Source organism: Ailuropoda melanoleuca, chromosome 1 (assembly GCF_002007445.2).
Source record: "Ailuropoda melanoleuca isolate Jingjing chromosome 1, ASM200744v2, whole genome shotgun sequence".
Classification (NCBI taxonomy): Eukaryota; Metazoa; Chordata; class Mammalia; order Carnivora; family Ursidae; genus Ailuropoda; species Ailuropoda melanoleuca.
The window spans coordinates 45025262-45051359 of record NC_048218.1 but is presented as its reverse complement, the minus strand read 5'-3'; the positions used below and the strand labels follow the sequence as shown (position 1 = coordinate 45051359).

The following is a 26098-nucleotide window of genomic DNA, read 5'->3' as shown; positions in this document are numbered from 1 at the left end:
CTATGGCCCTACTCCAGGTTTTCTCAGACTGCCAATGAGGAAGGAAATGTGCTCTAGGGGGAGCCATCCTGTAATTACTGAACTTCACCCCTGTGCCAAGGACTGGCAGATCCGCCCCCAGAATATAAATTTATGTAATCTGTCTGCTCAGCCCAGACACAACGGCAGAGGGGACCAGCCTGGTCACTGGAGGACAGGGACAGAACTTCCTTTCCCCCTGCTAGCCAATCAGTGCCTGGATAACGATCCAATCACTATGCATTGTTCAAGAACTGGGAAGAAAAGCCTCCAGTAGAGGGTTGCTCTCAGAACTAGTTACACTCTTAACAGTAAGATTGGTAGCCTTGTGGCAGAGCCAGGCAAAGTGGAGGGTGGGAGGGGAGAGATTTGGGGGTGGGCGTGCACGCACAGAATAGGGCCCAAAAAAATTCACTTCTCAGGCTCTGGAAAGGAATGTAGAATTAGCTGTCGTAGAATAAGAGATTGGCAGGTGAAGAGGAATTACACTTTCCCCTTGGGTTCTTAGCCGCTTGAATGGTATCAACAATTTCTCTCATGATGATTCTCAAAGCAAGATCTCCCAAGTTTTCAATGCCTACCAAACAGTGGATGGAAGGTCCAGCTACACTTCAAACTTGGCATGTGCCCACACCCCACTGCACTGCTGCTTTGGGTTGCTTTTTGTCTTACTTCTGATGATGGTCCACTACCTTCCTTGTTCCAAGGTTCAACACCTGGGAGCCATTCTCCACTTTTCTGCTTACTCCCCAGATCTAGTCAGCCACTCTGCCCTGGTATTTCTTTCTCTGCCCTCCCCCTTGTGTCTGTGCTACTACTCCCCAAATCCAGACCTCAGTACAGACCGTAGTGTAAGGTAGTTATCTATTGCATTTAACCCATCACATCTTTAATCCAATACTCACTCATGTTGCTAGTGATCTTTCTATAATACCTTCCTAATCATGGCAATTCTTCAGTCCTTTCCACCCCACCACCACCAAAAATAGCACTCACTTCACACTTACATTACTGAGTATCCAAAGTCCAAACTTTCTATCAGGCCTCCATCTCTTGCCTCAACTCCCTTTGAAGCTGGATAATCCCCGTATCCTCACCAGAACACAGTACTGACCATCCTCTCACATACCATTGAGATTTCTTGCCTTGTACCTTGCTCATTCTGTTCCTAGGGCTAGAATAAACTTCTCTCCTATTGAAATCTCACTCCTATCTCAAATGCCAATTCCTCTGGAAAACCTTCCTTACTTTTCACAATCTTCCTCTGAGTTTCCAAAATACTTCTGTTTGTACCTCTATTATAGCACTTTATTTTGCCTCTTTTTTATAATTATTTGTTATCCCTCCTATACTATAATCTCTTGAGAGCAAGAATCCACTGTCATTTATTTTTGAAACTCTTATATCAATGTTTCTCAAATGCAGTCACTGATCCCCTTTGTAAGAATCACTTAGGACTCCACAGATTTCCACATGCCTCGATGTAGGAAAACCAATGCAGGAAATCCACATTTAAACAATCTGCCTGGTTCATTCTTGGGCTTATAAAGTTCAAAAGCACTGTACTACATTACCCAGGACTTAAATACTGCTGGTAGTAGGTGTTCAACAAAGGCTCACATGGCTAACAACATACCTGGTGGCCACAGCTGGCTTGCATTTGCTCTTTTCATAGACTCACAGTGTCAGGGCCAAAGGACTTCATTTCCTTTTTCAATTAAAAGATAGGAAAAGAAGAAAAAGTAGAAATAGTATGTTTTCAGGTACTCTAAAAAAGAAAGATGATGACCAGACCAAGTAGGATAAAGAAGGAAAAGGTTGTGTGAAGGGATCCTTTTCTGGGTCAGAATTGCTTAGAAACATGGCCCAGTAAACACAGTACTGCTTGGTCGGCTGCCTCAACTCCTATGCTTGCTAACGTGTCTCCAATAACATTAACATTAACATTACCCTTAGTAACAACAAACACTTATCTGGAACTTTGATGGGCCAGGGTCTTTCCTACTCCCCAAAGAACTTGAAAGTAATACTCAAATCCCCAGGTAAGTATTACAGATGAGGAAACTGAAGTCTGAATAGCTAAATGGCTTGCCTGAGGACACAGAGCTAGTTGGTACCAGAACCAGAATGCAGACCCAAGTCTATCTGGCATCACAGCCTCTGCTCTAACTGCTAACCCAAGGCTATTATAAAATGTAAGCCCGTGAACAATTGAAAAAACTTAAATGGGTGCAAATGAAGAAATGAGAAAGAAGGGGTTGGAAGAGTACCAAAAGAGAAAAAAACAAAAACCTGAGGTAAAAAATCTGACAGAGGAATAAAAAGAAAGGGGACAGGGCTCCTGGCTAGCTCAGTCGGTAGAGCATGTGACTCTTGATCTCGGCTGTAAGTTTGAGCTCCACAATGGATGTAGAAATTACTTAAAAATAAAATCTTAAAAAAAAAAAGAAAGAAAGGGGACAAACAAGGAAGACAACAGTTCAAGGTTAGTATGTTTTACTTTAGCATACTATTTCTATATGTGATACTATGTGTCTGGGCACAAATTGGAAGCAACTAGGTTAGGAAGGATTTTTGAAAACTGTATTTCAGTGTTTATTCTTGGATTTTCCTCACTTCCCATGCTGTAATTACCACACAGAAGTTGGGATGTAACTAGGTACGACCATAAACCATATTACATTATAAAATAAAGGCATCAATTTCCTCTAACCTCCTCAGAAACCAGACAACTCTTTTAATAGAAATCATAGCACTACAACTCTATTTAAAACCAAATGTTTTCTCACAGGAGGTTAATAGGAATGAGCAAATCCAACTATAGAGTTTCCTTTTGAAGGCCCTCTTACCATATAAAACTGTAAAAGCTATAGTGATAAAGTTTTATTGTATATCGAGGAAGTTCTGAGAAAATCAAGAGAAAAAAGCCAAAGAAGTTTATGAAACTCTAGGCTATCTGCCAGATTCATTATCTGTCATTTCCATTTTTTTCTTTATACAAATTAGTCGTGATTTACCAAACAATACAAAAGACAAAAGAAATGAAGGCAATAATATTTCAAAGATTTTTTTCCAGTTTATCATTTCCTCCTTTTCATCACCACATCTATCATAATCACTTATGCATTTTCCCATTAAAAAGAGATAAAAACAAAAATACAAAATATTGTTATTCTGGTAACACAGCTGGGTCCCTGAGAGAGTCAGGAAGCACTGAATCTGCCCCCACCCTGTATCACCCCAATAACCACAAATCAAAATGATAGGAGGTCTTTGGGAGCCTTGAGACTTTCAACTTCTAGAGCTAAAGGTGTACTGAGGGGCTGTGCAGTCCTTGGAGTCAGGAACACTCCAGAGGGAACACAGTTTTCTTAGACAATACGTTGCCAATATATCTTCAGAAAGTTCTAAGTACTTACAAAATTAATTTCATTTACAGAAAAGGGAACATCCTGACTCCATCTGTCTAACTAGGATCTAATAGCTTCCCAATAAATGCTGATTTTGTTCTGGTATGCTTTCAGATGCTTATCCTCCATGAAAATATGAAAGAGCACAAGCATCAAGTAGAAATTGGGCTATGTAATTAAGACTTCAAATAAAACTGAAAACATTTTCACCTTTCTGCACTTCTTTTGGTCACAAAGTCTCAATATCATTTAATGACTTGTAACCAGGGAGTCTTGTAGATTGCTTGGGTTTCTTTTTAGAAACTATGGACCAAATAAACCAACATTTTAAGAATTTAGTGAATACATTCCACACATACACTCCTTTTCTTTCTACTGCTCCCTAGATAAAACCAATGCCTCTGCGTCACTAAATTTGGCATCCTTCAGACCTGTAATCCATTCCAAATCCCAATCTCCATGTTGAACTGAGTTAAACATTTAAAAAAAAAAAATTCTTTTCTTCTATGAATGAGCTTTCCAACTAGCTTAATCTCCTCCAAGACATCTGCTTTCTGATGAAACCCAGGAGCCTCCAACTCTGAGTAGAACATTTACTGTGTGGTCTTAAACAGACATATGCATGGATTCCACCAGCAATATGCACTCCAAATTTGGATAAAACTTTCTATTTGACATAATGTTCTATAAAAATGATCCAAGAGATGACATATTTTAAAGCTCCATACCTCATTTACTGAAATATGTCCAAATATAAAATTCATACAGGAAAAAATAAAAACCCACAGCATCATTTTTAGAAGATTGGCGAATGACATTTAGGCCTGTTCTAATAAAATAACTAGCCTTTGCTGCCATCTAGAGGTAAAAACTATGTAGTGAAATCAGAGTTAACAAGAAAACATAAAATTGGCTTGCACCATCAATGGTCTGGAAACAATGGGAGTCCGGTAACTTTCCGGCAACTGACCCCTACCAATGACCATCATCCCAAGCTACGCTGTCTTCACCAAAGCATAACAACATAGCTTAAAACAAACAAGCCCCACCAATATTGTGTCCCATACCAATTGGTTTATCACAGGGATTTCAGTTCTGAATAACCTGTGGTGCTCATTAAAAATTCACATGCCCATATTCCACACTCTTAGACAATTAGAGTCAAAAGGTTCAAAGATGGGATGTGGACATCTGCAGTGTTTTAAAAGCCCCACAGGATGATGAAAACCACTGAACCTTCCACACCCAGGAGGCCAGAGTTCCAGGTGAAAGAAAATTTAAAGCTTATTTCTTCTTTCTTTTAAGATTTTTTTAAAAAAAAGATTTATTTGCTTATTTTAGAGAGAGAGAGAGAGAGAAAGAAAGGAAGAAAGAAAGAAAGAAAGAAAGAAAGAAAGAAAGAAAGAAAGTGTGCAAGTGTGGGGGAGGCAGAGGGGGAGGGAGAGTGAAACCCAAGCAGACTCTATGCTGAGCCCAGAGCCCCACATGGGGCTGGATCTCATGACCCTGAGATGATGACCTGAGCAGAAACGAAGAGTCGAATGTTTAATCGATTGCACCACCTGGGTGCCCCTTTAAGATTTTATTTTTAAGTAATTTTTAAAATAAACCCAATGCAGGACTCGAACTTACAACCCCAAGATCAAGAGACCAAGCCCCCCCCCAGCTGAGCCTGTCAGGCACCCCACAACTTAAAACTTACTTCTAAAGGAGGTTCAACTATGGCAGTGTTTCTCAAAGTGTGGTAGGCTGACCACCTGCATCAGATGAATCACCCTGAGATTTTATTAAAAATGAGGGTATCTGGGCACATCCATAGACAAATGAATTATAATTTCTAGAGGGAAGGCCCAGGAATCTACAATTTAAATAGGATTCCAACAGATTTTTGTACAATAGGAGAACCAATCTAAATCTTGACAAAGTAAAAGCACATTGCAGAAACCTATCTTGGAAAGGCTGTTATTAATGCTATGGTGACAAGATCAGATAACTTGAATTAGTCCATCACTGATTTCATTTGCAGCTGCTACTGCTCATGGTTGGGAAAATATGGTTGATATTCACATAAATGTTCTGATCTCTGAAGTGTTTCCTTGTTTTTTTTAATCTCTTAATATAACTTATGCTTTTTCTAATTGTATATTTGTTGCAGAAAATGTAGAAAATAGAAGAAAAATAAAAAACACCTATAACTTCACTAATCAGTTATCCACTGACACCACTGGCATATTTTCTTCTAGTATTTTCTCTTCAAACATACATAGTTAAAGCACATATATAGATTTTAATCTTGCTTTTAACATTTCTGAATAAGCATTTTCCTGTATCTTCAAAAGTATCATTTCAAGACAGTATAATACTTTCATGTCATTACAGTATAATATATAGTGTAAACTTTTGTTATAAATAATGCAAAAAATGAATAGCCTTGCCTACATCTCTGATTATTTCCTAGAAAAGAGTCCTAGTGATAAAACGAATGAGTCAGAGTGTGAGTTTTAGGTATCTTGATACACTCTACCAAACTACTACTGTAATCATCACTGAGGTCGCCCATCTCACCAAACCCTTACTGGCCATTGGGTTTTATTATTCTTTTTAAAAAAGGTTCTGCCTACTTATGAGGTAAAAAAACGTTGAATGAGCATTTCAACACTGAAGATGAGACCGTGAGGACAGGTTGAAAGGTAGGAATACCATCTATGGAAGGAGGAGACTGATATCAGAGTATGAACATCTCACTTGCCATGTTTAGGATTAAGTATGTTTAAAAAAGTAAATAATACGAAAGTCCAAAAACTCTTCTAGCAATCCTCATATTTTTAGCTAAGTCTACATACTGTTTATTTGAAAGTCTAAATATGGTTGCTTTAAAAGTTAAAGGGCATTTTAATTAACTAAATGTTTACATAAAGAGACTTAACTGCACTTTATCAGTACAATAAAAACATGGAAACAAGTTTCTGTAGAATGAAAAACAATATAAGAAGGGTTACCATAAAACCAAGATTAGTAATCTATGATGAAAACTGCAATGCATTTTCAAAAGATTTTTATTTTTGAGCTCATAGGAAAGAAAGGATGATGAAACCAAAGAGGGAGAAAATAATCATCACCAGTAACTGTGGATTATGATGGGAGAACTACAGTCAGCTGAGAACTTTTTCCCATCTCTTTACCAACAAGTATTCTTATCCAAGAGTATTTTTCCTTAATAAATGAAAATAAGAGTGTAATTTTAAGTGAATGTGAACTCAATCACACTCTTTCACACTCCACAACCCACCCTTCCAGTCCAGATCAGTCAACCTATGACCCCTCTCTCACTCTCCATATATTAACAGGAACAAATATTAATACAATTCTACCTCCACAGTATGTCTTCCCCAGCCTTTGTCCTTCCTATCCCTCTCCATCCCTTCTAGCACGTACAGTCTATAGAATCAGGTACAATTTTCCCTATCTAGGCCCACTCTACAGTCCCATTTCACCTGTCAAATACAACCTAATTTGAAGTTACTCCACTTCTCAACTGTGTCCGGGTTCCTACCTCAAGGACACTGCCAAAAATTACTCCCTCATCCTGCTGCCAAAAGTATTCCTTTATTCTAGAATGCCCTCCCATTCCTGCTATTAAAAATCCTAAGTCTTTAGAGGCCCAAGTCAAATGCTACTTTCTTCATGAAGCTCTCTTAGACCCCCTTGGTTAAAATTAATCTTTCTTTGACAATCTCATGACCCTCTGAGATTAATTTGGGACACTCCTCTTGCTTATTTCCCACAATACTATGATTGCCAAAAAGCAATTTATCTCTGTATTTAGTGCTATCTACTGGGCTGAGGGCCTTGCACACAGCACACACTCAACACATGCTGGCAGAATTGCTTTACTAAATTTTTTTTCTTCAACTTGACAGTCTTTAATCTGATGTAGCCCCAGAACCTAGTGCTTCCAAAGAAGCCAAATCCTCCAAGCTGAACAATGTCTGCTTCTCCACGAACTGTACCATTAATTACCTTTTGTTCTTCTGTTTAATTCAAGATCAAGGAGGTATGCAAGCAGAGAATTCCAACACGGATCCCTAAACCAAAATCTACAGTCAACACTAAGCTTTTCCCTAAAGCTCCCCCAGGGCCTATGGATAAGCCCAGTCACTACACTGGCTGTGGGAAGCTACACATCATAAGGACTGTCACCTCTAACACTTTTCTCCACATGGGAGGGAAGAGGTAAGTCATGCCAATGCACTATCTGGATACATCCACCTACAGAAATATCTGGAAACCTAAAAGTACCAGTATGAAGGCCAAAGAGGAAAGGTCATCTCTCTAAGAAATGGTGAAGGAGCAAAATGACAAATAGTTCATTCACAGTTTGCTGGACCTGGTGAATAGCATCCTGAAAGAGCAGCACATCTACATTTACTTTACCTATATGTGTGTATATGCATATATACACAAACAGGCCAAATCCTTCCAATTCCTCATTCTACTTACAATCCAGCCCAAAGTTGGACCATCTATCATTAGGATGGGATAGGAATGAATTCATGAGGATAGCTCAACTCAGAAGGAACTCTTTCATTTCACAGAACTTTATTGAATCAAATTTTGCTAAGAAGATATGCTGGCAAGAATTCCTAATCTCCTTCAAGAAAATCAGATTATTTCCATCAAAATGGCAGGACAATTAAAATCATACTTTAAGGTCTGAAACTATAATTTCTTTACACGAGGAGAAAGAAAAAAAGTGGTAATTCTTAGTACAAGGAAGAAAGGAACAACAAAATGAGTAATGGGTGAACACATCCTTTGTGTGACGGGCCTGATAATTACAGGTGTAATATGGACACTTGACTGCTGGCACTTAGTCTTCTGTCTCACTTCTTTAGTAAGTTGCCCTTCCTATATATGACAGGCCATGGAATCATATTGCTAGGTTTATCACAAAAACCACTGTAGATGGGTATTTTTGCTTTCTAAAGCAATCAGGACTTTTAAGAGTCAAGGGTCACTAATACTGAGACCTTTTAGGGAGACAAGAATCACTGCCCTAGCTGTTTAAAAAAAACAAAGACAACAATTTATCATCTCATCAGACATTCTTTAATCACATGACTTCTCTGAATCAGTGCTACAGAAAAACACAGTTGATTCAGCAAAAGACTCAAATTCCAATCCTAGCTTTTTACTCATTTGACAATGAGCTTGGCACTCATCAGTCTGAGCCTTGAGTTTCTCATATGTAAAACAGGAGAACGGAATAATTCTTCAGGTTCCTTCCAGTTCTGATAACCCATGACTGAATTCAACCAGTCATCTACAAGGTGGGACTCAGGCCTCTGGCAGTATTAAACTAAAGTAATTCTTTTCCTCACACTTAAAACTCTCTCACTGAGTTCAGAGAAAGGTATGTCTGTAATTCAGTGTGAACAGAGCAACACAATAATGTTATGAGACAAGGCATTTCTGACACGAGACACGGTTATATTGTACAAAGCTTCAGTCGGGGAAAAAAAAGGTTCTACGAAGAGGATGATGCAAGCTTCTCTGTGATCCTGCACCGAGAACTGGAGACATGATCCTGGAAGAAATCCTGGAAGGACAGTGCTTTAGCCAGCATCCTGGGATGGAGCCAGCAGAGTAGAAGCAAAGGAACTGCCGTTCTCCATACTCCTCCAGCCAAGCCTGCTTCAATGTGCTCGTGTCACTGTACAAATATCCCTGGACTCACTCCAATTTCAAGGAGGAGAAGGAGCTGGAAGTCTGGGTAGCACTGAGCAATGCAAGCCAAAGAGATGGATGATGTGCAGCAGTCCCAAAAGGCAAGTGGTAGAGGAAGAAGCTAGGGAAGGTCACGTGAATTAAAAGGCTGAAATGGAAAAGTCTAAGTTGAAAAGCAGTAAGAGAAATAGTGGGAGGAAGTGGACTACGAAGAAAGGTGATGAAGTTCTAACACAAACATACAAGAAAAACAGTTCAGAAGGAAGTGCAAGGTAGTAACAGGTGAATGGTGCAGTGGGAAAATGTGTAGAGTGCTTAGTGTTGTGTCTGCAATATGCACGTAATGTTAAATGAACAGAGGATGAATGAATGACGGAAAGAAGGACCATTCAGTCAAGACATAAGTGAGAAAATTGCTAAGAGATGGCAGTGGTATATGACAGGGTGAGGAAAAGCAGTTATGCCAGGTGACTGACATTCAAGACTGATAATTATGCTAATGGAAAGAAATAACACTGGACCTCCTAGAGTGGAAACCAAACAGACTGAAAAGAAGCGTAAAACAGGAAAAACAAGCATGAAATACTCCCAGAAAAACAAAAGACTCTGGGAACATTTTTACCTTGAAGAAGAGCACAAAATATGTTGTATGTTGGATATTTTTACATTGTTTTCTCCTTGGCTAGGAGACTTATTAAATTTTCATGCCAAGCTGGCATAAATTCAGGAGAAGCAAAAAAAGAAGGACAAGATATTGTATAAAGTACTAAAAAAGAGTCGGAAAATAGTGACAGATCTATGGCAAGCATCAGAAACCCATATTTATATGGTAACAGTTCTAACTCCAATAAGACAAAAGTCTTTAAAATAACAAAGCATGGGGCGCCTGGGTGGCACAGCGGTTAAGCGTCTGCCTTCAGCTCAGGGCGTGATCCTGGCGTTCCGGGATCGAGCCCCACATCAGGCTCCTCTGCTATGAGCCTGCTTCTTCCTCTCCCACTACCCCTGCTTGTGTTCCCTCTCTCGCTGGCTGTCTCTATCTCTGTCCAATAAATAATAAAAAAATCTTTAAAAAAAAAAATAAAATAAAATAACAAAGCCTATTTTAACAAGAGGATTGCCAACCAAAAATCATGCTTATTTTAAAGCAATATGTAACACAATAAAAATGCATAAGTAGCTTAGAACTGGGAATACTATTTGGAGTTCAATAAAATGGCATTTGATCTATAACACAAGTGAAACATAAAGAATCCTGTTTCCTGAGAATAATCCTATTTCTGCAGAAATGTGGTCCCTCTGAAAAACAGCAAAAATAAAAGGAGCTATCCTAATTCTGGAGGAACTTTACTAAGTTTTTTAAAGAAAGCAGATAAAAATCCAAGTGAATAAAAACAAATTCAACTTGTAACAAGACTTTTAATAAACTGATACTTTATTGCTGGAGGGTTTCCTCAGCCCTTCATTTATTTAGCTTCAGTGATTTCTGAACTAATCTCCTTTTAACTACTTGGAATAAAGTATCCGATTTTTTTTTTTTTTTTTTTTTTTTTTAAAGATTTTTTTTTTTTTTTTGACATCACAACCTTGAATGACATCCTTTTTTTTTTTTTTTAAAGATTTTATTTATTTATTTGACAGAGATAGAGACAGCCAGCGAGAGAGGGAACACAAGCAGGGGGAGTGGGAGAGGAAGAAGCAGGCTCATAGCGGAGGAGCCTGACGTGGGGCGATCCCACAACGCCGGGATCACGCCCTGAGCCGAAGGCAGGCGCTTAACCGCTGTGCCACCCAGGCACCCCAAAGTATCCGATTTTTAACAGAAATGTGACTGATCTAATATATGACTGATAATGATGGACTAAGTAATGGGGTATTTGATGTAAAACACAATTTTCTCTGGGATATGTTTCAAATTCCTGTTCTAGGGGACATGTGACATACAATTCAGGTTCTGACACTGAATCTGGGGCAGGGGTATGCAAACTGCAGGCCACAGATCAAATTCAGCCCACTGTTTGTTTTTGTATGTCCTGCAAGTTAAGAATAGTATTTACATTTTTAAATAATAGAAAAACAATCAGACGAATATTTTACAAAATGTGAAAATTACAAGAAATTCAATTTTCATCATTCATAGATAACATTTTATTGGAACATAGCCATAGTCATTTGTTTACATATTTATTATGTATGTTTGCTTTGATGCTACAATGGCAGTGTCGAGTAGTTGTGACAGTGACTGGACAGCAAAGCCTAAAATACTTACTATCTGGCTTTTTACAAAGAAAGTTTCTGATCTCTGGTCTAGTGTGAATTAGACTAGCAAGGAACTCAGGAACAAGAGCTTAAGAGCTTAATCAACTAATTAAGAAAATACTAGTAATTTAAGAACTAAAAATTCTTTAAAAGCTGATGAAAACAGGGAAACTATATCTCAAGCGGTTTGTGACACATTTAGTAAAATGTATAATTCTATGAATGCACTAAAGTGTTCAACCAAGAACATCAGATAAGAACAGGTCAAAGGATTTATGCCACAAAATAATGTTGCTGTTGAATCTGAGAGGAGAAATGGAAGCATTTCTAGGCCTTCCAAATTCCTGGTATTTTTCAAGAGATTCATAGACATTTAGCCAAACTATAGCAGAACTACTACACATGTAGTTGGAGAAAGATGCATAAATTTGTACCTTTAAACACTTACAACAGTTGTCAAGAACCACTTGTTTAATTACTTGTAAAAACCACTGAAATTGTATAAAGTAAAAGACTATGTACGTTCTCTGTGGGTCCATTTCGTTACACAGTCTTCAAGTACAGAACACTGACTATTGATGTAGCATGTGCTCTTTCTTCTTCCCTTTCTCTCATTTAAAAAAAATTTATCCTGTCCCTGTTTTTTGCCCCTGAACATCTGTCTTAAAGTAATATTACTTGCATTTTGGTTGAACCACATTGATGTATAAATTCCACAATGCAAACATATGTTTATCCTCTAATTCCACCACAATGTCTAAAATAGAGCCAAGATGAGAGTTCAATAAATGATTTTGAAGTTGATTCTCTGTTGTATGTTATCAAAATGTACTACAAATATTCCAAGTCTGAATTCTATATGCAGGGGCAATGTTTTATTACTACTTTACATCTACTATGCATGGCTGCCTATAGGTAAAATTAATACTGTAAAGGTTTAACGTTGGTGTGAGAAGAGGGGAAGAAATCAAACACTTGAATAATTCAGGTTTAAAAGATCCAAGGTATTCCCCTACTTCATCATTTCTAGGAGAAATTCAGCAGAGATAAAGCAATGTGATTTGAAGGAGATACCATAAAATGATAATACAACAACAACAAAAATTTAAATGCTCATTTTAGCAATCTCAAACAAAATGAACAATCACATTGACTCTAGGTAACAAAAGCTGTCACTACTAGGAATTATCAGCTCATTATAAAGCAAAAGTCTGTTTTCCCCTTTCAAAACAAAATTTATAAAACTAAATTCAAATATGGTTAGAATAAAGGGTTAGTAGACACAGTTATACAACAAGGATTTTCAATGTATTTTCAGAAAGAGAGAAGCAGCACCTGTCAAATCTGTCAAAAGCCTGAGCAAGATTGACAATTCTTCCAGTGAACTAAATTTCTTTAGATGTGGAACTCCTATTCTGAGGTCTTCAAGATGTGGCTATGAAACATTAACAATCACTTAATGAGCAAATTCCTAATGAGTGCCTTCCAAGGATACAGATAGTACTCTAGGCACTGAGTACACAGCAAAGAACTAGATAAACAAATCCCTGCTCACATGGAGCTTATATTCTAGTATGGGGATCATACCAGAATGTAATAATTTAACAAGGAAATGTAATCTATTAGCAAATGTAATAATTTAACAAGGCAAATAATAGTTGGTGATAAGTGCTCTGCTGAGAATTACCATAAAGTGATAATGTAACAGAGCAACTAGATGGCTACTCTAGACTGGCTGACCCGGAAATACTTCTCTTCTGGTGATGTCTGAACTGAGGTCTTCATGTTCTAAGAAAAGGCTAGCCATTTGAAATACAGGAGAGCCCAGAAAGAAAAAGGGACACCTATTGCAAAGGGCTAAGACAGAATGAACTTGGCCTGTTGAGGCACAAAATAAAGGCTGGTGTGGGTGGAAGAGCATAAATTAGAGGGGAGTAAGTAGTAGAAGATGTGGCAGATATCAGTCCTGATAAGTAACCTGGGTTGTATTACATCTGTTAGACGGGAGCCACTGGAGGGTTTACGCAGGAATGAGATCTGATCACTCTGGCTGCTAATTGAAGCAGAGTCCAAAGAGGGACAAGGCAGAAACTGGGAACCCTGTTAGGCATTTACTGGAGTAGTTAAGGCAAGTGAGGATGATAACATGTACTCTGATGGAGTTAACAGAGGAGAGAAATGGAAAAAAAGCATTCAGGATGTCTTAGAGCTAAAGACTAAGACTTGATAGATCAGATAGGAGGGCCTTTCTTTGTGTAAGTAGTTGGCTTTCATTTGCCTTCAACATTCCTAGTAAACAAGCAGACTTCAAGAAGACAGCCAGGAGTGTGAGTCTTGAGCTCTAGGATCAAGTTTGACTTCCTGGTGAAGATTGTTCTTAAAGCCCAATGATACAACCTGTTTATTTGTATCTCTGAGTAATCAATGTTCTTTAGAAGAGGAAGCTTTAGGAGAGTAAGAGTTAATAGACACAATTTCATAAAAATGATGTATATAAACAAAATGGTTTATAAATTACGAGCCTCTTTTAATTGATAAAGGATTGTTATTTTAGAGATGAGATTCTTACCATTGATAATCAGAACAATTATCTTCAAAAAATTTAAGTGCACAGGCTGGTTTCAGATTGCCTGCCTATGAGTCATAGCCTCCCCACTTACCAACTACATACATTGGGCAAATCACTTAACCACTTGGTGCCTCAATTTCCTCACCTATAAAATGGGGATAATAGTAAGTATGTCATGGTGTACTTGTGAATATTAAATGAACTAGTACACATAAAGCAATCAAAATAATATCTGGCACATAACCACCACTCAACAAATGCAAGTTAGTATTATTATCTACAGTCTCCCTACACTGTACATTTTCTAGTTAGATGCTTGTTAAGAGATGAAATCAAAGATTCAGAATAAGCTAGGGAAACATTTGAAAAACCCTCCTCAAAAAAATAGAGACTGGGAATTTGGCAGATTAAGCTGTAGGGGTGCCTGGGTGGCTCAGTCAGTTGAATGTCTGACTCTTGATTTCGGATCAGGTCATGATTTCAGGGTCTTGAGATCAAGCCTTGCCAGGATCCACACTCAGCAGGGACTCTGCTTGAGACTCTCTCTCTCTTTCTGTCCCTCCCCTGCTCACTCTCTCTCTAAATAAATAAAATCTTGAAAAAAAAACTAAACTATACACGTGCCAGTCATTCCTAAACCTCTCATCTCTAGCCTTGACTCAACCCTGGAGCTCCAGATTCATATACCCCGCTACCTGCTGGACACTTGACCTGGTACTTAATAGGCATATTATTGGAATAAACAGGGAAAACAATCAATATTCTCTTCAGTAAGTGAATGATCAAGTGACCAACTCCAACTGCAAAAACTCTTGGCTCTGCTCCCTAAGTAACAAAATCCCTGCTGGGAATGACATTCTGAATTTTCAAGCAACATACTGCGAAAGTACCCAGTCTGGTCAACCACATGAAACCTCAGGCATTGTATCTGTTCACTTTGGCATTAAGGTTTTACAATTATGATTCTAATGCATGTATTGTTTACTATAAGTCACCTCAAATAATTTCTTAAGGTATGCAGGGAATAAGGAAATAAGTAAAATGAAATGTCAGATGCCATTAGATGACTCCTAGGCTCTGTTACCTGAGCACACTGGCTGCACACTTTTCAGCAAACATAACTCTCAGTTGTCTTATCCTGGACCATGACTCCAATTACCAACAATGATATCAATAGGGTGACATCCCAGGTAGACTAGGACAGTCCCAGAAAAATTCTAATAGCATGGCCTTTCATTCTTAAAAAATATTTAATTGGGTGAGAAATTATAAGGCTATCTACATACATGATCACCAAGAACTCTGCAGCATCTAGCACACATGCATGCATTTATTCAGCTAATATCTCCCAAACACCAGGTGCCAGGTCCCATGTTGGGCTCCAGTACAATGCAGGATTCTAGCACAAGAGTATAAGTCCTGAATAGCCAAGGATGTATGCAAAAAAGGATCATATGTAGATCAAGAGCGTTAGTAAGAGTCTCTGAGTTACTTACCACATCTAAGACATGAGACAAGCAAAAACTACATTTCCTTAGACAATAAGTAGATAACCGGATATATTAGACAGATGTTATACATAGTGTGCATCAGTGTTTGGAAATCTGTATGTTTGTATAGTTTGCTTTTAGAAAACATGCATAAGAATTCATGAGCATGAATGTTGAACTTTTGTTGTAGATGTAGATTGTTGAATAAATGGTTAAATGCTTCTTGCTACCATTAAGTGTGAATAGAAAACAGATGGTAAAGAAAGATGTTTACTTTTATAAGTAAGTAGCATAGCACACAACAGAAATAAAGGCATCATTACAACTATCTTTCTTTTCCCTAACTTAAGACACTATTTCTCCTATGACCTTCAAAACAAAATACAGTTCACACATTTTAGGCTGATCTTTCCCCCATTAACATAGGTAGATCAGGATATCTGAATTGGTTCAGTTGTGATTTCTTCTGAATTAGATATACTATACAGATTATTTAGACAAATCACTGACAAATAATCAAGCATATCTTAAGGAAGTTTATACACCCACTATACTTAAAAGCAGTTAACAAAGCAAATGCCCCTGATACGTTTAAAGTCAGCAAGTTTGAAATGTTAATCTTAGAGCTAGAAGGAATCTAAGATGCAGGGTGACTCTAACATACTATCTTGATGGGAATCCTGGTAACTTACATGAAGGAGGCTATAGATCCAATGCTTAGAGCTGTTGGTTGGTTAAAACCCTTAAAAAGATGATCTCTAAGGACCCCTCATTTTACAGATCATGATACCAAGGCCCGGTAAAACCACACTGTAAAAGGGGATAAAGTATGACTTTGAAACTCAGGCACACTTATGTAACCTCTTCCCAGATCTCCTTCTTTCTATGGGTTTCTAAGAACATTACAGAACTTTTCTCAGTTTCTCATCTATAAAAATGAAAGTAATACTTATCTTTTAAACATACTATGAAGATTAAATGAATTTGTGTTTATGAAAATATCTGGCACATAATAGACACTCAATACACGTTAATTTCTTTCCTTCTAAAGGGTGACTAACTTGAGAGACATATGGCTGGTAACAGGCAAGAGGCAGGGCTAGAATCAAAAAATAGGATCCCCTTTACCACTCAAAAGGAATTCAGTTATTTCTTAAATAACTTCTATACTTAAATCACACCATAAAATACACCTTTAAACGCCTGAGTCGAGGGGTGGGAAGGGTTATTAAAGTAAATGTGGAACCTACACTTCAAGAGGTATTTCCTAGAAACAAAGTAGCAACAGAGTCAGGAAGTTTAATGAAGGAAGTATTACACTGGCTACCTTTTTAAAAATGACATATACTCAGTTTGTACCTGAAGTCTACCCTTCTGGAAACAATGCTGTAGAATTTTGCAGCTTTAATGGACACTTCACAACACATATTTCAGAATTAATGTTTGCAGCAAATATGTAGCAAGTGTCAATCATGTACAGGGCCTGGTGGATTACATTACATGGATCAGACTTTGGTTTTGTCTTTAAAAAATCTTAGAATCTGGTAGAGAAAAGAGGTAGACTTTGAAGAATGATTAAAAAACATAACTGTATATTAAGCCTCATGGAACCTGAAAGGTTCAAAGTCAGCCTGTGGCGAGGAGTTACTTAATGCTATGTACTTAAGGATAAAATATTCACTGCATTAGCCCTGGGTACACGTAGCATAGTAAGTTGTTTGAATTGTGTTAACTAAATTCTAGTCTTGTTTCTGACACCAACTAGCTGTGTGAAATTGTCAAGTTACTTGATATGTTTAGGTCTCATGTTCCTCTTCTGTAAAATGGTTGAGTTCAAAAGGATGATCTCTATCTAAACCTCCTTCAGGCTTAAGTTCAAATAACACGATAATGATAGCAAGAAAACCATAGCTTATATGTACCTCGCACATATTATGTGCCAAGCACTGTGCTAAAGTGCATCATTTGTATTATGTTTATTTAATCTTCAGAACAATCTTATGAAGTTGGCTTTATTATCCTTAATTTACCGGTGAGGAAAAGGAGCCGAAGCAGTATTAGAGGGGCCAGAGTCGTGATCTGAACAGAAGCGGTCTGACCTAACCCAGGAGTTACCCTTAACCACTACATGCAAACTCCCTGAACTCACGAAAAATCTCTTATCTATTAAGAAATATGTAAAAGGAAAAGCTTGGAAAAGGGTCCTTCCTGAGAGGCGGGCAGATCTGAGTTAAAGTCACACTGTTTCACCTAGTAATGAGGCTCTCGCGCCACTTCCTCCGCGGTGGTCGCGCGCTCCCACAGCTGGGCACACCACCGAGGGGCCATACGCCGTGACCGCCAGAGGCTGGCGCGGGCCGAGGCTCACCGAAGGACGCAGGGGTGAGGGTGGGGGGTCAAGGGAGGCCCCGCACCCGCGCGGACAGAATGGGTACCTGGGCTGCCGGCTGCTCCTGCGGGCTGGTTCTCCCACCACTCGTCTCCAAGATCATCTGCCATCTCCAGGCGGGACTAGTTGTGAGTGGACCACCAAGGGAAAGCGGGCAGTGGCAGGTATTCTCGCTGCCTCCAAGCCGGGAAGTCGGCCAGCACTGGCAGCCCGCACGCGGAGCCTCTCCTCAGACACGGTCGCCTCCGCCCCGCGGCAATGACGTCACACCTCCGCCCCGCCTCCCCAGCCACTGCGCCCATCTGGTCGCAGTTTCCACACAACGGCTGATGAGCTGACTCTGTCTGGTAACTCGAAATACCTCACAAAAGCATAAAGACAAGAAAATGCAAAAAAAAAAAAAAAAACACAAATCAAAAAGATTATCTTTTAAAATAACTTTTTCAAAACTTTTTGTTTACTTTTCTTTTTTGCCGAAAAGCTATTGACGAAAGTGTGAAACAGGATGCTAAGACAATTTTTCTCTGTTCGGTTTCAAAAAACTTGATCAGCGGGAGAAGAGCAGAGCACGTGGGTGTGTTTTCGTTTGTGTGTCTATGTTGGGGCGCCTTTGTGGATAGTTTGCTCTTGGGAAAAGTGCGCAAGAATTCATGACCATGAATGTTGAGCCTTTGCTGTAGATTTGTGTACTGCTCTTTTTATACAGTATGGATTGAGAAAATGTTGACTGGTCTTGAAGGGCGCGCCCACGAAAAGACTCTAGTGGTCCGGGGAGTTGACAGTCTGCGGTTTCCTTTACACCCCCCTCCATTGTGTTTTCCACCGCATTTTGTGAAACGAGAGAAGCGAGTCAGTTGCTGCTTAACTACAGGTAAAAGACCTATAGTACTTTTTGTCTTACGTTCAACATGAAGTGGCAGAGATTGATGGGTTATTGAAAAGTAAAGTTAGATAAGAAATACGAGTATGGAAGAGGAAGTGTCATGACCAATAAACATGAAATGATGTTCTGTCTCTTACTAACCTGGGAAAGAAAAAAGAGACCACAACGAGATACTGTTTTTCATGCAGTAAATTGACAAAATTAAGGAAGTCTAACATTACCAGATTCTAGAGAGTACATGCATCAATGGGAATTCCTTTACCTTACCTCTTGTGCTCTCTCATTCTGTCTCTCTCTCTCAAATAAATAAAATTTTAAAAAATTCTTATGCTTTCTAATTCATAGGTATGTTACATATATTTTTGTGGTATTTAATAATATTTATTTACATAATTTAAAAGATAAGGGAAAAATCCACTTATACTAAAAAGACATTTTCAGTAGAGTTAAATTAGGTGCTATTTAAGAACTCACTAAGAATTCCAATTAATGACCCAACATCTCAAATGACACTCAAAGCTTCCAGACAGTTCTGCTGCCTTTCCCATGGGAGTTCACTTTCCCACTGTCCCTGATCTTATGGATCAGTCTTCCTCTTGTGCCCTGGATCCCAACCCCTTTTACCTTATAACCTCTTCCACTTCAGTAAGTGGCAGCATCGTCCTCCTTGTTGCATTGTCATCTGATTCACTGCTAAGTTTAGAGGGATCTATCTCCAAAATACACCCCAAATCTAATCATTTAACCAACCTTCTCATCACTTCCACCACTACAACCTTCGTCTGAGCTAATCATCTCTCTTCCGAGCCACTGTAATAGTCTTCTAACCTGCTTTTCTCTTGGCGTTTTCTCTTGTTCCACCTCAGTCTTGCTTCCACACAAAAAGTCATCAGAATCATTATGTCACTCCTCTTAAATGCTTTATTCATCTCTTATCACCTTCTTGGGGATTAGAATTGCATCTTTCCTATTCACCACTGTGGCCCCAGGACCACGAACAGTATCTGGCACACGTAGACACTGACAATATATAGATGATCTGACTGAATTTGAACTTTCTTTACTCTGATTGTTTTACTTCCTAAGCAACCTGATAAGTTTGTTTCCCAAATCAGCTTTCTTTCTGGCAACAGATACAAAAAGTCAGCAAACTAAGGCTCCCAGCCAAATGATGGAACATTTGGAGATCCAGAGCCAATGGGGAGATACAATGTGATGGAAGCAGGGCCACGTCATTACAATGAAATTTGATGGCATTCCTGTCTTGAAACTTCTATTTTCTCGATGAATTCTGAGACCTAATAATGATCTAGGATGGTGGTTCCCAATTCTGGTGGAATTTCCTGAAAAGATTTATTAAAAATACAAATTCCTGGGTACTACCTTCCAGAGGTTCTGATTAAGTCCAAGATGGGGCCTGAGAATTCAATTCAAGAATGCTATGGAGATCTGATGCACTGCCAGTTAGGGGAATGGCAGATATCTGGCATTAAATGACATTTTAATGGCAAAAATGACAGAGGAGAAATGAATCAGGTGGGTTACCATGATATCTTTCTGCTAGTGTGTTTTTCTTGATTTATCTAGTGAACATTTGTAGTGATTTTGTCCACAATAAATAATCACTGAAACACCCTCTCTCCCCTCCCCATCCCCACCATCTTTCACATCTATGTGAAACCAAGGGTTCCCTTGGAATTCATTTTATTAACATGAGTCCATCTAGATTTGATTTATGTATATGGTGTCAGGGTTGAATCCAATTTCACTTTTTCTCTTGGATAAACAGTAGTCCTAGCACCATTCGTTTAAACAGCCTTTCCTTTCTCCAGTAATCTGCAGTGATAGCTCTGTCATAAACCCAAGTTTATGGGGCAATTTTAGGACCTCATGTTCTGCTCCACTGCTCAGTGTCTCTTTATTCTGATGTCACAGTGTCTTCAATAGCCTTTTCATTATTTTCTATCCTTTTATCTCTTCGTGTTTACCTTCATGTTGAAACTTCCAGTTCACTAACTAACTGTCTCTTCAGTTATAACGGTATGCAGTGCTAAACCCATTAGATTTAGAATAGATTATATATATTCTGGGAAAACTGCTCCTGTATTTCTTCTTTACTCTCACACTAATACCTCACTCACCATGCTTCTGACACCTGGTGTGTGGGTTTTCCACACATCAAGCAATTCTCTGTGACACCACCCCAGTTGGGTGTCCTATGATTCAATTCAGTTCTAATGCTAACCTGAGGTAGCACAAACCCCAGAGGTTAAGAGCTCGGTCCTGTAAGACTGCCTACCTTCCACCTCAGATGCCAGTCAAAGATTCCAGGTTGTCACCTGTACTTCTGACCTACCGGCTATAATCAGAGTTTCCCATGACCCCCTTGTTGGATTTGATCATATGCTAGAACAGCTCATAGAACTGAGAGAAATACTTATGTATATGGGTTTCTTATATAAAAGATACAGATGAACAGAAAGATGAAGATAGGCGTGAGGTCCAGAATGGTCCCAAGCACAGGAACTTCTGTCTCCATGAAATTGAGTGTGCCACCCTGCAGACACGTGGATGTGTCCCCCAACCTGGAAGCTTTCTGAACACCACACTTTGGGGTTGTTTATGGAGGCTTCATCATGTAGGTGTGACTCATCATTAACTTAATCTCCAGCTCCTTTCCCCTTCCTGGAAGATGTGGAGTGGGGCTGAAGGTTCCAAGCTTTGAATTATAACTTGGTCTTTCTGGTGACCAGCCTTCTCCAAGAGCCCAACAAGTGGCACTTTATTAGAAAGAAAGGCTCTCCTATCATACAGGAAATTCCAAAGGAATTTAGGAGTTCTGTGTCAGGAACCAGGGTCAAAAACCAAATATTAGAACAAAAGATGCTCCTCGTGCCCTTATCACTTAGGAAATTCCTCCGGTTTTAGGAGCGCCAGGAACTAGGGACAGAGTCATTGTCTTTTTATTCAAACTGCCCTCTTTCATTATGACTTTGAAGCAATACTGTGAACACCCTGCTCCATTTTCCCTTGGTTCATGTCTAAGCTTCCTTGCAGCTGTGGTAGACCATTTTCATCATGCTGACAGCTTCTCTCCCGAGCATCCCTACTGTCTGCTTCTCTGGCACCATGGGATTTTGCTGAGCCCAAGATTTAAAAAGTTAATGCTCCTAAGGGCAACTCTCAACCAAAGGGGAACAGGCATTAGTAGATAACTGTTCCAGGTTCCCTGTCCTTCATTTTTTTTTTAAGATTTTATTTATTTGAGAGAGAGAGAAAGAGGGAGAGAGAGAAAGCACAGAGGGAAAAGCACACTCCCTGCTGAGCAGAGAGCCTGATGTGGGGCTCAATCCCAGGATCCTGAGATCATGAACCTGAGCTGAAGGCAGACGCTCAAACCAACTGAGCCACCCAGGCAGCCCTCTCTGTCCTTTTTCTGAGATGCACTTTATATAGCTTCTTAAAGTGTCCCAAGATGGACACTTTATTGTCTTTTCTGTGTTTCCTGGCTCTTTTCCCCACTCTCTCGCTTGTACTTCCTGAGATCACCTCCCAAATAATCTACCTGCACCCAAGTCTATCTCAGGGTCTGCTTTGGAAACAACCTAAATGAAGATAGTTGGAATTCAAAATACCCAAGAAAGCAGACTCTCAAGACAAAATTTTGGAATCTGTTTACTTACTGATCAGATGGCAAACAAGATGATTGGTTGTGTTAAAACAAAATAAAACAAAAACAAAAAAACCTCTGGTGTACTGTAGCATCTCAATTAGTGAGACACAGTCACTTTACCTGTGGTAGATTAGGATGAGGTACAAGTTGAAGGGGGAAACTTGTGTTGTGTGTGGTAGCTTAAAAGATATGGGGCATTTGTAATTGTAAAGATTGTGGAGTTGGCTGGTTGTTGTAAACTACTCTAAAAGCTTTGGGAAAGAGAATGATAGGTTCTTTACCAATTCTGAATATGCTGAGAAAGCCATAAATTCTCCATGGCAGTGTTCAAAGAGCTCTTTATCTTCTGCAACCAGAGGCCATACTATACTTTAAATTCAGCCCAGAATTTGATTCAAAGGGTTTCAGAGCTATAAAGAGGTTGAATGCACAGGCTGCCATGTTTCCTATGCTAATGTCAAGTCCTGCAAGGGAAGGAGAAAGACTCAGACTAAGATGAGGACATTTGAGTAGATGTGTTTGAGGTCTCTGAACCCCTGGATTCCTGAGTCATCTGGGAATACGGAGAAGGGTCTTTTCCCCGTTGCTGAAGGAAAGTGGCCTCCCATTACGTAGACACCATTCAAGGCCTTATCTTAGTTGCCTCACAAGGTAATATTGAGCCCTCACCTTCCCTCATTGATTCTTCACCAAGAACTAGGGTTGGACCTCAGCACAGATAGTGAAAAGTATAGTCTCTAGTACACAAGACAATTATTTATTCACAAGAAAAGCCACAGATTAATATATCAACAGAAACCAAGAATTTTGTAAGGTAATAGATCTTGAGAGTCTTGGACCAGCAATGTGTAAAGCTGGGCAAAAGAGAGGTTATTGATAGGGGGACACTCTCCAGCGGCTGATGGTTTAACTTCTCAGTAAGTCCTAACACCCTATAAGAATGGCAACTTGAAGCTTGGACACACTGGTAATCCACAGTGAAGGACATGTAAGAGCTTCCTTGGCAGATTATTAAGAAAAGGTTCAGGAGGCTCAAAGTAGTGGGCTTCGTAGAATGGATTTATTTTGTGTGACCAGAGAACCTACCAGCTGACCGTTCCCTGGGAGGGCCTGGAAGATTTTGTTTCACTAAAGCAGAAAGATGCAGTAGTGAGTAGGTATTAACAGTTGATGCGCTCAGTGGTAGCTGTCCTGTGCAGACCAGAGATGGCAGTAGAGGATGCCCTAGTATCAGTGACTGAGTGATAGAATTTCAGAATAGCAAAGGTAGGTAGCAGCACTTAACCATCAGAAACAAATGTAAAGATCAGGCAGGGATCCTTAAAATGTAGGGGATCTGTGATGTTCCGTAGACCATATGGGTATTCCTAGGGGCAAGACAGATCAGAAGTTAATGAGGGTCTTGATTGACCTATATAACAACAATGGAAATGGCACAATTTAGAAGTGGTGAGGAGAAGGCAGATGTCAACTGCCAAAATGGAAGAACATGATCCTCAGACTTATTTCTAGATATGAGCCAGTTCTCAAATCCAAAGGCTTTGAGGGAATATGGGTCCTGAGGAGGATCTCTGCAGTACCACCAGTGTATACACTATGTACTCATATATTTTCCAATGTAACCTGTGACCTTTCTCCAGAGTGGTGGTACACTGGAGAAATGGAAGATACCCAGCTCTTTCAAGGGCTGTTGGATACAGGGAGAACTTCATTGATGCAGGGAATCCTATAACCTGTTAGAGTGGAGCATATAGGGCAAGGTAATAGAGTCCTGGCCTAAAGCTGTGTCTTGGTGGCTCCAATTAGCTTGTGGTTATCTCTCGACTTGCTGAGTGTATAATCGAGGTGGATATACTGAGCAGCTGGTAGAACCATCACACTGATTCTCTGTTCTATGAAGTTAAGAACCATTAGCAGAGGAAGAACTGAGGGGAAGCCCTGAAACCACCTCCCTTCACCCCAGTCCTCAGCAAAGATAGTAAACAGAAACTCTGTCTCACTCCAGTGAAAATGCAGAGATGAATGTCAGCCCAAAAGACTTAAAGGCTGCAGGAGGTTTGGGTTACCAGTATGGTGCCCCCAAGCCAGATGGACCAAGGAAATGATGGACTACCATAAATGTAAATGGTATATTGCAATCACAGATGTACATTTAACCATCTCCTTTGAGTGGAAAGAGAAGGTGTCTGAGATAAACAGTCATGAGCAATAGTAAATGGTGTGGTTGAGTGGGTCAAGGGCCTGTAAGATATAATATTTGAAGTTCAATAGCAAAGAGATCTGAGAAGAGGCATGTGGAGGGACCTAAGGGAGTGGGAAAAAGTGTGTGGATTTTTGTGTCCCATATCTAGGTCCACCAGAGAGTATCTACCACAGACAAGACACTAAGCAACCAAGCGGACATACGGCACATTGTATTTTCCGGAGATAGCCACCAATATTTCCCATCCGGCATACTTTCCTTACAGTGTGACCTTGACACTCCTACCTTGAGATGTTCATGTGGAACACAGGTGTCATGCTATAGGAAAGCCCAAAGTAAGCTGCACAGAGAAACAACATGGAAATAACATATGTGGGTATTTCTGCCTACAGTTCAGCTGAGGTCTCTGCTGACAACCAACATCAACAACCAGACCTGTAAAGGAAGATACCTAGTGGTGATTCTAGGCCCCAGTCCTTGATTCACCCTCCGTTGTAGTCCTTGATATCACAGAGCGGCGAGGGGCCATCCTCACTACGTCCTCTACAAAATTCCTGACCCACTGATTGGTGGTAGAAAAAAAACCTGTGAGTGGAACTGCTGTTTCTCCTTCGGCCATGAGAGGGAGATATTGTTCCTTGGGTACCTGCACATTGCTACAACCAAGCTTCCTTCTTTCCAATTCTGTTGGGTATATACCCAGAAGTGGAAATGCTGGATCATATGGTGATTTTACTTTTTGTTTTTTGAGGAACCACCATACTGTTTTTCATAGTGGTTGCTCAATTTTACATTCTCACCAGCAGTGCACAGGGGTTCCGATTTTTTTCACATCCTCGCTAACACTTATAGTCTGCTCTCTTTTTTTCATTAGTAGCCATCCAAATGGGTGCAAGGTGGTCCCTTTAGTTTTTAAAGCCACATATTTGTGCCCTCTTATCTCCTGAGAGATAGATTTGCCTGAATCTGTCAATATAGCTCTTTCTGTTGTCTTTGGTAATGACAATAACTAAAGAAAAAAAACTGAGAACTTGGTTATCTCTCTTTCTCTTTTGAGGCAAGCTAATATCCCGAGGCCTCAGTGGTAGTTGCTTAGACAAGTGAGAACTTCTTTCTTCTGCCTTGAGGCAATATGGTGTAATAGCTCAGAATGTGGACTATGAAGCCAGATGCTTGGGTTAAAATCCTGGCATTGCCATTTATTGGATCTTGGACAAGTTACTGTGGCAAAGTTTCTTTAGCTATAAAATGAAGCTAACAATAGAGTTACTATGAAGAGTAACTAAGTTAATACATAAAAATAATTAAAGCAGTTTCTGGTACATGGTTGGCACTCCGTCAATAGTAGCAATTGTTACCCCTCTGTAGCAGGCCCTACTACTTCATCCGCTCTCCCAACTGTTGTAGAAGATAGTTATTATTATTACTTACTATTTTATAGGTGCAAAAGCTGAAGTCTAGATAGGTTAAATGCTTG

At 39.5% G+C, this 26098-nt stretch overlaps 1 protein-coding gene across 3 annotated transcripts in view; it reads right to left on the bottom strand.

Annotated features, from left to right (window-relative positions):
• CMSS1 (cms1 ribosomal small subunit homolog) overlaps positions 1-18131 on the bottom strand; it is a 388299-nt gene extending 370168 nt beyond the window's left edge. For all 3 annotated transcript variants that reach the window (XM_034657271.1, XM_002917082.4, XM_011222150.3), the window contains exon 1: positions 17909-18131. Coding sequence is in view for 2 of the 3 variants with exons in the window: in XM_002917082.4 (XP_002917128.1) it covers positions 17909-17972 (64 nt within the window). In the remaining variant the exon portion in view is untranslated. The remainder of the gene's footprint in view (positions 1-17908) is intronic.
• Positions 18132-26098: the final 7967 nt, after the last annotated feature.